Source organism: Pan paniscus, chromosome 10 (genome assembly GCF_029289425.2).
Source record: "Pan paniscus chromosome 10, NHGRI_mPanPan1-v2.0_pri, whole genome shotgun sequence".
Classification (NCBI taxonomy): domain Eukaryota; kingdom Metazoa; phylum Chordata; class Mammalia; order Primates; family Hominidae; genus Pan; species Pan paniscus.
In genome coordinates, this window is record NC_073259.2 from 118100807 (window position 1) to 118116191 (window position 15385).

The 15385-nt window shown below is 46.5% G+C and overlaps 2 protein-coding genes across 4 annotated transcripts in view; one reads left to right on the forward strand and one right to left on the reverse strand.

Moving 5' to 3' along the window:
• Window positions 1–5845, forward strand: part of ANKRD13A (ankyrin repeat domain 13A) — a 40283-nt gene extending 34438 nt beyond the window's left edge. For all 3 annotated transcript variants that reach the window (XM_055096118.2, XM_034934445.4, XM_063593644.1), the window contains 3 exons: window positions 213–373; window positions 2678–2745; window positions 3774–5845. In XM_055096118.2, coding sequence (XP_054952093.1) covers window positions 213–373; window positions 2678–2745; window positions 3774–3969 — 425 coding nt within the window. In that variant the 3' untranslated portion in view covers window positions 3970–5845. The remainder of the gene's footprint in view (window positions 1–212; window positions 374–2677; window positions 2746–3773) is intronic.
• A 1744-nt stretch (window positions 5846–7589) lies between these two features.
• On the reverse strand, window positions 7590–15262 carry C10H12orf76 (chromosome 10 C12orf76 homolog). Its single transcript, XM_034934455.2, has 2 exons — window positions 14760–15262; window positions 7590–8874 (listed from the first exon to the last, which is right to left on the reverse strand). Exons 1-2 carry the CDS (start codon window positions 15004–15006, stop codon window positions 8789–8791), a joined length of 333 nt encoding a protein of 110 aa, XP_034790346.1. The 5' UTR covers window positions 15007–15262; the 3' UTR covers window positions 7590–8788.
• Window positions 15263–15385: the final 123 nt, after the last annotated feature.

Below are 15385 nucleotides of genomic sequence, written 5' to 3' on the forward strand. Positions count from 1 at the left end.
TCGTTGTTTCCACTAAAATCAAGGAAAAAGAAAAAAGCTGTATTCTGTCACTTTTTTCTGTCATGCTTCCTCAGAATCTCTCATATAATAGTAAGCCTTGATTGTTATAATTTTGAGCCTTTCTTTTTTTTCTAATGTAAAACATTTTTGCAAAAAGTTGGAGTGGAAATGTAATGAACTCAGACACTGGACGGTTGCCTTTTGTGTTTCAGCTTCCCACATCACAAACTTTGAGGTTGATCAATCTGTGTTTGAAATTCCCGAATCTTACTATGTTCAAGACAATGGCAGAAATGTGCATTTGCAAGATGAAGATTACGAGATAATGCAGTTTGCCATCCAGCAAAGTCTGCTGGAGTCCAGCAGGAGCCAGGTGTGTTTATCAGAATACTCTAATGGCAGGGCGTGGGAGGTCTTACCCTCTGGGTTAGCCTCAGTGTTTGGCTAATCTGAAAGATTTATTCTAAATACCAAGTTTGACACATTCATGGTATTTGCATAGGTTATACTTTGTGCATCTGGTCTTCTTACAAAAGCTTGTTATGTAAGAGACCATCTACATAATCCCAGTCAGCATCATTCACAAGATGTCTTCAGGCAGACTTTCCTTTTCCTCATATTCACGCACATAGCTTGTAATTCTGTACTTGTTGAGATGTGCTTCATCATTTTCTAGCACTGAAGCAGTATCATATTTTTCCTGAAGGATTACCTGTGTGTCAGTAGTCTCGGATGAAGGTAGTGAAGTGGATTTGAATCCCACTTCCTCCACAAAGGGTACCATCTCCCTAAACTCTCTCTGGGTCTCTAGTGAAACAGAAAATGAAGGACAGGACAGACCTGTGTAAGCAGTAGGCTTTGTGTGTGTGTGTGTGACTCTATGTTGCCCAAGTTGGAGTGCAGTGGCTGTTCCCCGGCATGATCATATTGCACCCTCAAACTCCTGGGTTCAAGAGATCCTCCCACCTCAGCCTCCCAAGTAGCTGGGACTAAAGTCATGCACCACTGTGCCCAGTAGAACAGTTGCCTTTTATTGTCATATCTGGTTCTCCCTCCATGCCTCACCTACCTGGGACAGTCCAAGGCTTGAGGTCCTCCTCCCCTAACATCAACTCCTTCCATTTCCTTCCTTCTGTGCCTCCTGGCTCTACTAGGGTAGGGTCTGGTCTGCCTCCAGCACCCTCTGGTGTGTCCTGGGTTCCTGCAGTCCATTTATTTGTTAATTGGCTTTTTCTTCCATTCTTCATTCAGATATTTGCAGAGTACCTTCTTTGTGCCAGGCTCTGTGCCAGGTGCTGGGAATTCTCTGGGAAGCAGCCCCTGCCCTCACAGGGCTGCTGCTTTGAGAACAGTGCTCACACTCCAGCGTCCTCACTGGTTCAAACTTATAGCTTTCTGGTTCTATTCCTGAGTCTTAGTGCTTGTGTAATGTGAGTCTGCCTCCTCCACTTCCCCCTGCCACCACCATGGCCCCATTCCCAGACCCATTCAGTTTTCCGAGCCAGACCCCAAAGCAAGCATGTTCCCTTTGGGAGGCATCCTGGGAGAAGACCCCTGCACATCACCATCAGCCTGGTATGCTTTTCCTTTCCCTATGTAAGTGAGCTTAGCTCCCCCCGCCAGCTCCCAAGTAGCTTCATAAACCTTGTTGACCATAAGTTTTAACAAGGGGAGTAGCCAAAGTCAAAGACTACCAGTATTGAATTGTGTCTTCTAATCTTGCCCTAGAAGAATTACTGGCTGGGTGCAGTGGCTCATGCCTATAATCCCAGCACTTTGGGAAGCCAAGATGGGAGGACTGATTGAGCCCAGGAGTCTGAGACCAGCCTGGGCAACATAGTGAGATCCTATATCTACCAATTTTTTTTTTTTTTTTTAATTTTTGAGGCAGAGTCTCACTCTTTTGCTCAGGCTGCAGTGCAGGGGCACAATATTGGCTCACTGCAGCCTCTGCCTCCCAGGTTCAAGTGATTCTCATGCCTCACCCTCCCAAGTAGCTGGGATTACAGGTGCGCACTACCAGACCCAGCTAATTTTTGTGTTTTTAGTAGAGACGGGGTTTCACCATGTTGTCCAAGCTGATCCCAAACTCCAGACCTCAAGTGATCCACCAGCCTTGCCCTCCCAAAGTGCTGGGATTAGAGGTGTGAGCCACCATGCCTAGCCTCTACCAAAAATTTTTAAAAGCCAAGTATGGTGGTGTGCACCTGTATTCCCAACTAGTCAGGAGGCTTAGGTGGGAGGATTTCTTGTGCCCTGGGGTCAAGGCTGCAGTGAGCTACGATCACATCACTACCCTTGAGCCTGGACAACAGAGTGCGACCCTGTCTCTAAAAAAACAAAAACCTGCTTTGGTCACTTGAACTTTGCCCAAGGTCAGCTGTGTTTTTGCTTTTCGTTGTGTATATCTTCCACGTGGGTTAGCTGTATTTAAGAGACTGATTTTGTACAAAGGATGAGAAGGTTGTGGCTGTGAGTTAGGCTGTGGCATGTTACTACCTCCCACTTAGGTGTTGTTTTTGAGGTAACCCAAGTCCCTGTTAGCTTTTCACACAGCACTATTGATAATGGTCATGGAAAGACTTTTAATTTGGTTCTTGCTGCCATCGTTTCCTTACCAGAATGGCACCAATTTCTCCTAAGACGTATTCATGTCTATCACATTTGTCTTTGCCAGGAACTTTCAGGACCAGCTTCGAATGGAGGGATCAGCCAGACAAACACCTATGACGCCCAGTATGAGAGGTGATTGACTGACGTGACTCTGGAATAAACCAGGGTGAACACAGGCCTGGACACAGGCGAGCAGACGCGTGGCACTGTGCATTTGGTCCTCAGGCAGATGTATGGTGCCACATACTGGCAGGAAAGACTAGAAAAAGTTGGCCGGGAGTGGTGGCTCACGCCTATAATCCCAGCATTTTGGGAGGCCGAGGCAGGCGGATCACGAGGTCAGGAGATTGAGACCATCCTGGCTAACACGGTGAAACCCTGTCTCTCCTAAAAAAAATACAAAAAATTAGCCGGGCATGGTGCCAGGCACCTGTAGTCTCAGCTACTCGGGAGGCTGAGGCAGGAGAATGGCAAACCCAGGAGGCGGAGCTTGCAGTGAGCCGAGATCGCGCCACTGCACTCCAGCCTGGGCGACAGAGCGAGACTCCGTCTCAAAAAAAAAAGACTAAAGTGTTGGCTCTCTTGCTTCCTCTTGTGGCAGTTACTTATAATAATTCTAGACTCTTGATAGCAAGTTTCCAGGAATGGGTGATAGAATTGCTGACTGGTTCACAGGTCAGTGCCATTGGGGGAAACGTACTGAGTCAGTTTTTTCTGATTGGTTTGATCTTCTATGAATGATGTATGATCACAGGGCCTAGATGTCCTCAGTGGGAAGTTTATATAATTGTAAAGATAAGGAAGTTTGGAGGAACAGCTCCAGAGATTACGGGAAAAACTGCGAGGATTCATTTTACGAAGACTTATACTTAAGGTGTCTATGAGAGCCTGTTGATGAAGAACCTGAGTTTTGCTTTAAAACAGATCCAAGTTCAATTCCCAGCCCTATCACTTACTGGTTGGGTGGTCTTGGGCAAGAGTGTGGGGTTTCTCACCCGTATACAACACCTACACCGCCAGTTACGTGGGATTAAATGGCATCATGCATATTAAATGCCTGGCACAGTGTGCCCTTGGTAAGCGGTTAAGAAATGTAGTTACTGCTGCCACCATGATGATGATAGTAGTGACTCTCCCTTTTTATCTGTTTTCCAACCCAGGGCCATCCAGGAGAGCCTCCTCACCAGCACAGAAGGCCTGTGCCCCAGCGCCCTGAGCGAGACAAGCCGTTTTGATAATGACTTGCAGCTAGCCATGGAGCTCTCTGCCAAAGAGCTGGAGGAATGGGAGCTCCGGCTCCAGGAGGAAGAGGCTGAGCTCCAGCAAGTCTTACAGCTGTCACTCACTGACAAATAGACCTTTCAGCCTGTGAGCCTCTGCACAAAGCAGAGGCTGTGGGCTGTCACAGATGCTGTGTCAACCAGGGCCCTAGGGCTGAGGGCCTGCACCTTGCGTGCGTGCAGCAGGCAACAACTGCCCCTTCTTTATGCAGAGGTGCAGAACCAGGGACTCCTGGGCCCATCCAGGCCGCTCCCTGGGGTGGAGAAGGGACCAGGGATTGCAGGCCCCATCTCCAGGCTAAGGGGAGGAGAGCATCATCACTTTCCATTAGCTGTATTGGCTTGCAGGTCACATTTTTACTACCAGCATTAGACAAAACCCCAATCCCCGCAGGTTTGTAGATAAATTTTTATCAAGGAGTGATAACAAGACAAGTTATTGCAGAGTCAGGGTGCTTTTATATATGAGAGCAGCAGCCGCCTTTGTAAAGTGTGATCTATGAGAATTGGAGACACTTCTTTACTGTTCACCAAAGAAATGGGTAATCTGTGCTGATCTCCTTATTTTTACCTTTTTACAGGGTTTCTAGGACATTGTCATTATTCTTCCTCCATCTCTATCTGATTCCATTCCTTCCACACCCAGCTAAAGTTAGAGGAGATACATATAGAATCTATTTTAGATTATTGTTAACTATTTGCATCAAATTAAGATACACAAATGGCCATGGATGTTGCCTTAGCCTTAAACATTACTAATAGTTTCACATCACCTCACTGCACGCATCGAAGGATCTGATTTGAATTTGTAAAGGCAATTCTTTTGAGAGCAGGATTCTCCAGGCTAAATCAAAGGCAGCTAATCCTGTCCCTGAAGGAGCAGCTAGGGGAACCTGAGGCTTGTTCTTGAAGTGGGCAAGCTGGCCAAAATATTGGAACACACAGAACCAAACCAGGTGTGTTCTACACCTGCATGAGTGAAGGATTTCCACGTAGACACCTAGGAAGAGCCCGCATGCCCTAGACTCACTCCAGAGGAAGGATTGATTTGCAACCAGAAAGGGAGCTGAAAACCACGGAGCTCCATGGCTCTTCATTCAAAAGGGAAAATAATGATTCCACGTTGCTTTTTAGAGTTCAAATCAACATCTTTCTGGATAAATCTATTTTTTAACAATCTTTTTATTATTTGTAAAAGATATAAAAACAACTCCCATCAGTAGCAATACAAGGTTATACATTTTAACCAGATTTTCTCAGGCCTTTTTTGGATACCTTTAGTAGTTAACTCTCTTTTGTCAAACCCTCTTGTAAATAACCATCGCACAACATACAGAACCCTGGGGAATACGGCCAAGGGCACTGCTCACTGTGGCCCGTGTATTCATTCCCACAGGCTGCACTGAAATAACCTGGTAAACAACACCCTCCTCCATTTTGCGTCTATTTCTTCTATTGTGCTTCTTTGGGGATAGGAAGAGAAACATAACTACTGTTCCAGGTAACGTCTGTATCATACAGTTAGTGTTGCCAGTGAAACGTTCCCAGATACAAAGAATTGTGCTTTTAATTCCATTTCACAATCTTTTTTTTTTTTTTTGTCATTGTCTGACCAAAATTCCTTCTGCACACGAGGCCAGTATAGGCAACGTCACATTTGTTTGTTTCAAATATGCAGTGTGGCATTTTGTTTACTTTGCATTTACCGTGAGCAAAGATACTTCTTGGAATGGCTGCAGTGAGGCCGTGTCATTGGCTCACAAAGGTGACTCATAGGTAATTTCTGTGTTTGCATTCCACTGCTCTGCTCCCTAAGGTCCTTGACTTTCTCCCCAGGAATTCACTTAAAAAGGGACTGAGCATTGTGTCAACCTGTTGCAGTGTTTTTCATATATGTGTTCACTCTAAAAATGCAAATAAAGACTGCTTCCTTAGAGGGTGCTCATACAAAATTCCAGTCTTTGAGTCTTTTTCCTTTTCAGTTTTTTCTAGTCACTGGATGTACCCACACTTCCTGTTACGTATGTCAGTAGAACATTAGAATGCCCCACTTCGCTCAGTTCATCACTGCAAAGGTGGCATGCTCCTCCCAGCCTTCCTGCCCAGGTTAACAAGCCCCATGCTGCTTGTTTCAAATGGCAACTAAAAGCAAGCCAGTGTTGGGCTGTTCTGACACCTCTGTGGTCCTCCTGGAGGGGAACTGGCTCTTGTGGGGTAAGGGAAGCCCAGCCAACATCAAAGCTCTGCATCAATGCTATCCCTTGAAGCCAACTGCTTTGTGAGGCTGTTCCTAGAAGTCCAGATGATAAGGCTTCCAAACTCTTCCTATATCTAAATAAGCAGGTATTAAAAACAACAAAGGCAGTGGCCAGTAGAAATGTATGGGTTCCAGAAATGAGGCTGTATTTCTGGGAAGATGTAAAGGAGCTGCTTTGCTTTTAGGGGAAAGTAGATATCAATACTTTGAAGCCACAAGGACACTATGAAGAAAACCATTACTCTTTCAGGTCAAGAGGTGCAATGACTATGGATTATTTAAAAACTGAAAAGCTAAGCTTGAGTGGCCCAATATCAGCAGGAAGTGGTTTTTTTTGTTTGTTTGTTTGTTTTCCTGAGACGGAGTTTCGCTCTTGTTGCCCAGGCTGGAGTGCAATGGCGCGATCTTGGCTCACTGCAACCTCTGCCTCCCGGGTTCAAGCGATTCTCCTGCCTCAGCCTCCTGAGTAGCTGGGATTACAGGCGTGTGCCACCATGCCTGGCTTATTTTTGTATTTTTAGTAGAGACAGGGTTTCACCATGTTGGCCAGGCTGGTCTCGAACTCCTGACCTCAGGTGATCCACCCGCCTCGGCCTCCCAAAGTGCTGAGACTACAGGCGTGAGCCACCGCACTCGGCCAGAAACTTTAATTGAGCAACTTCTGCACGTTAGACACTGCTAGGAACTAAGTTCCTAAGGCACTCTGCTCTATAAACAAGCTTGTCACACTACATAAACGTGGCATGTCAAGGGATTGAAAGTCTGCTCTAAATAATGACAGGAAAGGGAAACTGCCATAACTGCCAGCTTGGTCGCAGTCTCCTGCTGACCACAAATGACATCAAGGAAGATGAACTGGATGTGGAGATTTCAAGTGATTCAGTGGTACAGTGAGTGATGAAGTTCAAAGTACCACCTAGGCCTCTGTTTAGAAATATGTGTAGGTTTAAGCCTGAGGTCCAGGTGGAAAAAAATACAACATGCTGATATGACTCCACAGCCACTAAATCATAGGCAGCACTAGGAGACTTTTATCTCAACTTTAGGCCAGGCGCAGTGGCTCACGCCTGTAATCCCAGCACTTTGGGAGGCCAAGGCAGGTGGATCACCTGAGGTCAGGAGTTTGAGACCAGCCTGGCCAACATGGTGAAACCCCATCTCTACTAAAAATACAAAAAAATTAGCCAGGCATGGTGGCTCATGCCTGTAATCCTGGCTACTCTGGAGGCTGAGGCAGGAGAATCGCTTGAACCTGGGAGGTGGAGGTTGCAGTGAGCCAACAATGCACCATTGCACTCTAGCCTGGGCAACAGGAACCAAACTCCGTCTCAAAAAAAGAAATTTCACTTCACAGAGCTTCTTTAAGTGATTAGATCAAATTCAGACACACACCTGCATTTCAAACACTTGGGAAATAACTGGTGGAGTAAAACAATATATAGGATTTTACTTTAGTTTTAATTGACGTTTTGCTCAAAAGCAAAGAACAGTGAACATTTCAATGGTTCAATGTTACAAGATTACAAACAAAATCCTTACACAGTTACAGTATCCTACTTCGGTTACTTCACATTAAATGCAGGTTGTTAAAATCAGTGCTGTGCTTGAACACAAGATAAGCATTTCAATTTAATAACAAAATTAAATCTAGCACCTTGAAATAAATATTGACGACAGCTTTATAAGTATGAAAGTATCATTTCAATAGGAGGAAAAAATCCAGTTCACCAACAGTGGAAACTAATAGCAGCATTTTCAAAGCTGAGATGAAATGTGTGTAAACACACACTGGCCCGCACAGTGGACATGCACTTCTGTTGGCTGGGCCCTCCCCACCCAGGGATGAACAGAGTGCCCACTGAGCCTTTCACATTCCAAATCTGGAAAGCTGCCTCAAGTTTCAGACCATGGGCTAGAAAGACTCAAATGCAGGGCAAAGGAGATCAATGTGTTTAAGCAGGATGGGGTCCTTTTTGTAACAGGCCAACCTAGTAACATTTCCAGTCCAACTTCAGAGCATTCCAGGCCAAAGGTGCATATAGTAACAGGTCTACCTGATGTGACCCTGACTTCAGGGGGAGCACCTGAGTGCAGGGCAGGATGCAGGTAAGGAACGAGGGCCCAAGATCCCCACTGCTGACACCACTTTGCAACCAGCACATTCTAGGCCAACTCAGGTGAGATTAAAAAAAAAAAAATCTGTGATTCTTAACCCACTGTAACCAAATGGTTCTTAAATAGGGAATGTCTGCATGGTAAGTCTCCTTCTTAATAACATTTTCAAGCATTAATGATGAGTTCTTTACAGTGTGGTTCTTACAGGCACTCACAAGGTTACCATGTTTTCTTTCTCATGAACACTCCATCTTTACACTGACCTTTGGAGCTTTCAGGTCTTACTTTTAACAAGTACAGTCAGAAACACTGAGAAGCGGACTCAGGGGCCAATTATTTGCGCTACAGTGTTAGGAAAATAATGTCTAGTACATGTTTTCTTCTAATTCATTTAGCGTTTACCAACTGTCCAGACCAAAGGTCATTTCCAAGTAGGAAGGTTTTGGTTCCAACTTCTCCACTGGCCTGTGTGCAACACAACTTATCCTATTCCCAAATACTCATTGAAGAACTTGTCTGGCTGTCACCGACGCCGAATGGGCTTGTAGACACAAAATGCCATAAGGATGACAGTCACCAGCAGGATGCTGAAAATGGTTCCCATCAACACTGCAAAGGGAAAACAGGTTACTTCCTAATGGCAGCTCCAGGTTAGGCAATTCATCCACTCACTGCCAATGATTTATCAAATGCCACTTGCTGCCAGGCACTATGTCAAGTGCTGTGCAAACAGCTGTAAACAGATCCTCTCTCCAGTTGTCTCTACGTATAGTTGGGGGAGAAACAAACAGATGAGAGCATTTCACATAGCTTGATATACCGTGAAAAAAAAAAACAGTAACATGCTAGGGATGGAGACAGGGTGGGCAGCAAGAAGAGGGGACGGTCAGGAAGCATCCGAGGAGGAGACTCACAAACTAAGACAGGCCGAGTGTGGTGGCTCATGTCTGTAATCTCAGCACTTTGGGAGGCCTAGGTGGGTGGATCACTTGAGGTCAGGAGTTCGAGACTAGCCTGGCCAACATGGTGAAACCCCGTCTCTACTAAAAATACAAAAATTGGCCAGGTGTGGTGGCATCCGCCAGCTACTCAGGAGGCTACTCCTGAGCTACTCAGGAGGCTGAGGCAGGAGAATCGCTTGAACCCGAGAGGCGGAGGTTACAGTGAGCCGAGATTGCGCCACTAAGCGACAGAATGAAACTCCACCTCAAAAAACAAACAACAACAAAAAAGCTGAGACCTTACGAGTGAGGCTCTGCAGGGAGCATGCTGCAGGCCCACAGATCAGCTAAGGAAGGGCCTTGAGGCCAGTATAAGCCCAACACACTCAGTGAACAGAAGGGAGGCAACCAGGCAAGGAGTGCAGGAAGAGAGGCAGGAAATCAGGCCAGAGAGGAAGGCTGGGGCTGGTCTGTGCAAGGCCTTGGAGACCATGAAGGAAACACGGATTTTAAGTTTAAAGAGAAGCCACTAGGGGGCAAGGAATGACATCATCTGATTTAGTCGGAAAAAAAAAAAAAGATTCCTCTGGCTTTTGTGTGGAGAATTGTTCGACTATAGGGGAGCAAGACAGCAGGATGCCCAACTATGCCTTTAAAGCCATTAATAAAAACCTGGAGATTCAATAAAGTATTTCAGTCTCAAGATGAGTCTTGACAGGGCCTTTTGAGCAAAGAAGCAACTAACTCACAAATCTGCTATGTTTGGCCGGGTGCGGTGGCTCATGCCTGTAATCCCAGCACTTTGGGAGGCCGAGGCGGGCGGATCACGAGGTCAGGAGTTCGAGACCAGCCTGGCCAATATAGTGAAACCATGTCTCTACTAAAAATACAAAAAAAATTAGCCAGGTGTGGTGGTGTGTGCCTGTAGTCCCAGCTACTCAGGAGGCTGAGGCAGGAGAATTGCTTGAACCCAGGAGGCAGAGGTTGCAGTGAGCCAAGATTATACCACTGCACTCCAACCTGGGCAATAGAGGGAGACTCTGTCTCAAAAAAAAAACAAAAAAAGTTACGTTTTTAAGACTAAATTTCACATCTGAAATTTTCAAGGTGCTCAGGTGAGAAATGGGAACTACAACTGATTACTCAAGTTGAGCCCTGGTGATACAGGATAAGGACCTGGGCTTTAAACTACTACATAACAAAAAAGAAAAAATAAATAAATAAAAAAATAAACTAGCGTAACCAGCAACCTGTCAGAGGTTTATTCAATAGCAGCAGTGATACGCAATCTTGTTTCTGTGACTATCTCAGCGATCTTGGGAAGCATTCAAAACAAGCAAATGTACACTGATGTGTGTTTGTAGGGATGTGGGCCCATCCCAGGTTCCAGCTAGGGCCTAACCATGGTTGTTCTTCAGTCTCATTACTGTTCCTTTGAAAAACCAAGATTTAGCCAGGCAAGGTGGCTCATGCCTATAATCCCAGCACTTTGGGAGGCCAAGGCAGGCAGATCATGAGGTCAGGAGTTCGAGACCAGCCTGGCCAACATGGTGAAACCCCATCTCTACTAAAAATACAAAAATTAGCCGGACATGGTGGCGGGCACCTGTAATCCCAGCTACTCAGGGGGCTGAGGCAGGAGAATCGCTTGAACCCCAGAGGCGGAGGTTGCAGCGAGCCGAGATCGCACCATTGCACTCCAGCCCGGGCGACAGAGACTCTGTCAAAAAAAAGAAAACAAAACAAAAGAAAAACCAAGATTTGACCATAGTTTTATTTAAATCAGTAACTTTGTAGTATCTGTGACCCCCCCCCACACACACCCTCCATGCTTAAACCGGTTATTATTTTAAAACCGACTATATAGAAAAATCAGGCCAGGTGCGGTGGCTCACGCCTGTAATCCCAGCACTTTGGGAGGCCAAGGCAAGCAGATCACCTGAAGTCAGGAGTTCGAGACCAGCCTGACCAACATGGAGAAACCCTGTCTCTATTGAAAATACAAAATTAGCTGGGCGTGATGGTGCATGCCTGTAATCCCAGCTAGTTGGGAGGCTGAGGCAGGAGAATTTCTTGAACCCGGGAGGCGGAGGTTGCGGTGAGCCGAGATCACACCACTGCACTCCAGCCTGGGCAACAAGAGCGAAACTCCGTCTCAAAATAAAAAAAAAGAAAAGAAAAGAAAAGAAAATTCATCTTTTTTTGGTGAGTGAGGGGGAAGAAGGAAGGAGAAGGTGACAAAGACAGCATGTCATAACTCCAAAGGCCAGAAGTAATTTTAAGATCTTTGTCAAACAAAATCTCCAACCTACGTGAACTAAATGTCATGTCTTAAAATAGCCCTTGTTAACTGAATACCTGCCCTAATTTTCAAAAGTCCTGAATTCTGAGTTTCTATGGTTTGGACTACAATTGGACTTAAAGTTGTCTTATTCCATTTAAGACCATTTTCTTGCATCTCGCATTTTGGAAGAACTCTAAAAAAAATTTAAAACTCCCGGCTGTGCACAGCGGCTCAAGCCTGTAATCCCAGTGAGAGGCCAAGGCGGGCGGATCACAAGATCAAGAGATCGAGACCACTCTGGCTAACGTTGTGAAACCCCGTCTCTACTAAATATACAAAAATTAGCTGGGCATGGTGGCGGGCACCTGTAATCCCAGCTACTCGGGAGGCTGAGGCAGGAGAATCACCTGAACCAGGGAGTCGGGGGTTGCAGTGAGCCAAGATCGCGCCACTGCACTCCAGCCTGGCAACAGAGCGAGACTCCATCTCAAAAAAATAAAAAATAAAAAACTTAAAACTCCCAAAGCAGGAATGCAGAAGATTGGAATTGGGGAATGGAAATCTACCTTTAAAAAATAAAAAAGGCCAGGCGCAGCGGCTCACACCTGTAATGCCAGCACTTTGGGAGGCCGAGATGGGCAGATCACTTGAGATCAAGACTTTGAGACAAGCCTGGCCAACATGGAGAAACCCCCTCTGTACTAAAATTACAAACATTAGCCGGGCACGGTGGTGGGTGCCTGTAATCCCAGCTACTTGGGAGGCTTAGGCAAGAGAATCACTTGAACCTGGGCGGTGGAGGTTGCAGTGAACCAAGATCATGCCATTGCACTCCAGATTGGGCAACAGAGTGAGACTCCATATAAAAAATAATAATAAAAATAAAATTTAAAAAGGAGCTTAAAACCATGAGTTGTTAGGTACACAATGGCCATGCATTTGGGGCCTGATCAATTCTCCCAGTCGTCATCTTTTCACTTCTCCCTACACTTTGCATGCAGTGACAGTTGCCTGAATTGCAGGCCCAGGCAGAACCTTAAAAGAATGTTTTAGGGTGGGCGTGGTGGCTCACACCTGTAATCCCAGCACTTTGGGAGGCCACAGTGGGCAGTTCATGAGGTCAAGAGATCGAGACCATCCTGGCCAACATGGTGAAACCCCATCTCTACTAAAAATACAAAAATTACCTGGGCGTGGTGGCACACGCCTGTGGTCCCAGCTACTCAAGAGGTTGAGGCAGGATAATTGCTCGAACCCAGGAGGCGGAGGTTGCAGTGAGCTGAGACCGCACCACTGCACTCCAGCCTTGGCAACAAGAGCAAAACTCCATCTCAAAAAAATAAATAAATACCAACTGTACGGAACTGTCTAGGACAGCATTTCTCAAACTATCTATGGCAAAGGAGTAGTTTTTATAATTTCTAGTCTGTCCCAGACCACTACATAGCCCTACTGTGCATGACTAATAACCAGTTCCCTTCATCTGCAAAGCATTCCAGTTCAGAGACACCTAGAACTGGTCTCTAAGTGCTTGGATGTTGCAACAATGTCAAACTGTTAAGTTTCTAAACACTCTCAATTTCTGTAGTCATCTCTTTGCAGATAACATAGTTTGCAGACTCACACTGGTCTGCAGACTACCCTTTGAGTAGTACTGTTCCACAGCAGTGGGTATCCAATGGGGATTTGGCGTACCGTGGACATTTGGCAATGTCTGGAGAGATTTTGACTATCTTGATTAGGAGTAGGGGGTGCTACTGGTATCTAAAGGCTGGGGATGCCACCAAACTTCTTACAGTGTTTAGGATAGCCCCCCCACTGCCCCTCGCCCCCTGAAATCATTTATCCAACATGTCGTAATATCCAGGTTGAGAAACCCTGTTCTGAAGGATCAAGTGGGATAATGTGTGGAAACTATTTAGTAGAGTGCTAGGTACACAGTAAGTCGTCAACACATGGCAGACACTGAGTTCATGTAGAGTCAAGATAATCCAAAATGATACTAATAGCCACTTTGTAGATATACAGATGTACCAAGGAGATACAGTGGGAAGGGAAGACTTTGGCGAGGGGCAGATTTATTGTGAAGTTTGCCAAGCTTTAAGTTCCAGAACTCCTTCCAAAGCCAAAGCCATGCACACACACGTATTTATGCAGCGTGTGTGTGTGTTGAAGATATCCTCCCACAACTTATGTTTCAAGCCCCCAAACAGGTTCTAGTATTGGCCTCATCATTTCCTAGTTATGTAACTTTGGGCAAATAACTTCACTTCTCTGAGTTTCATTTTCCTTATCTGAAAAATAGAGCTGCAACATCAGGTGCGGTGGCTCACACTTGTAATCCCAACACTTTGGGAGGCCGAGGCAGGAGGATTGCTTGAGCCCAAGAGTTCGAGACCCCCACCTCTACAAAAAGTAAACAACAACAACAACAAAATGAGCCAGGCATGGTGGTGCACGCCTGTAGTCCCAGCTACTCGCCCCGGATGCTGAGGTGGGAGGATCACTTAAACCCAGGAGGCTGAGGCTGCAGTGAGCCAAGATCGTGCCACAGCACTCCAGCCTGGGTGACAGAGGAGACACTATTGTAAAAGAAAAAAAAAGGGCTGCAAACCGTACGTTTCTCATTAAGTTACTGTAAGGCTCAAATGAATTCGCGTATACAAAGTGCGTAGCACAAGACATGGGATGTAGGAAATGCTCAAAAACTGTTATCATTTTTGCAATAAATACTGGCTCCTCTGGGAAAGAAGAGGGGTGGGGTAAATGATGTGCCTTGTTGCCTAGCCTGAGCCCACACTGCCAGAGAGGAGAGGACCCAGAATGAGACCCAGGTCTCCCGATTGCAGTTCATTCATGGGCAAGCAGTACATATTGAGAGCTTACTGGACACCATGCCAGGCTCGAGACCAGCCTGGCCAACATAGTGAAACCCCATCTCTACTAAAAATACAAAAATTAGCCAGGTGTGGTGGTGTGCGCCTGTAATCCCAGCTACTCGGCAGGCTAAGGCAGGAGAATTGCTTGAACCTGGGAGGCGAAGGTTCTGGCACATATTGAGCACTTGCTGAGAGGTAAAGTTCAGGCCTTCTGCCCCAGGCTTTTGGAGAGGGAGTCTCGGGGCCCCCTGAGGGGCCTCACCTGCACCCCCCGCACTCACCCATCTCCCCACTCTATCCCCTGTCCGCTCCGTACATGCCCGGCTCCAGCACCCGGAGCAGTGAAAGCTCAGGCACTACCCGCCGCCCGCCAGCCTGAGGGCCGCTCACCCAGGTTCTGCCCTCGCAGCACCGCGTACGGCCGGCTCCGCTCCAGCGGATCCACGGGGCTCGGGGCCTCTGCCTCCCCCACCAGGAGGCTGCAGAGGCCAAGGCACAGCCACGGTAACGCTGGACGCAGCATCTTCCCCAGCCCTGCAGAAGCAGAGAGGCCACTTCCGTCGCAAGCCCTGCCTCTGTCTCCTCCCAGGTCTCTCTGCGTCGCTGCCACCGCTCTTAGGGCGCGCGTCGTTGCCATGGTAACTGTGCGTCCTGGTCTAAGTTCCGCTTCTGCCTAAGATTTGTTCCGGATTAACGTTCCTCAATAACTAATGTTTCCCCCGGACCAACTTTCCGTTCAGATCAGCTTTCCGTCTGTGCCAACGTTCGCCGCGATTACCGTTCTGCTGTGGTTAGCGTTCCCTCATCCATTGGGGTCGAGGTCTTGTAGGTCCATTTGGGGCCTATTGAAGATTTTTTACGAATCCATGCGTTTTCTTATTAAACCTTCATTACGGGCCTGGAAAATAGATACTGTGTTTCTATAGTACAAATGCCATCTTCTCAGGGAGCCCTTGCCCAGACATCCTTTTCTAAAATTGCAACCTACCCTTTCCCTTAATGTACATTCTCCCTAC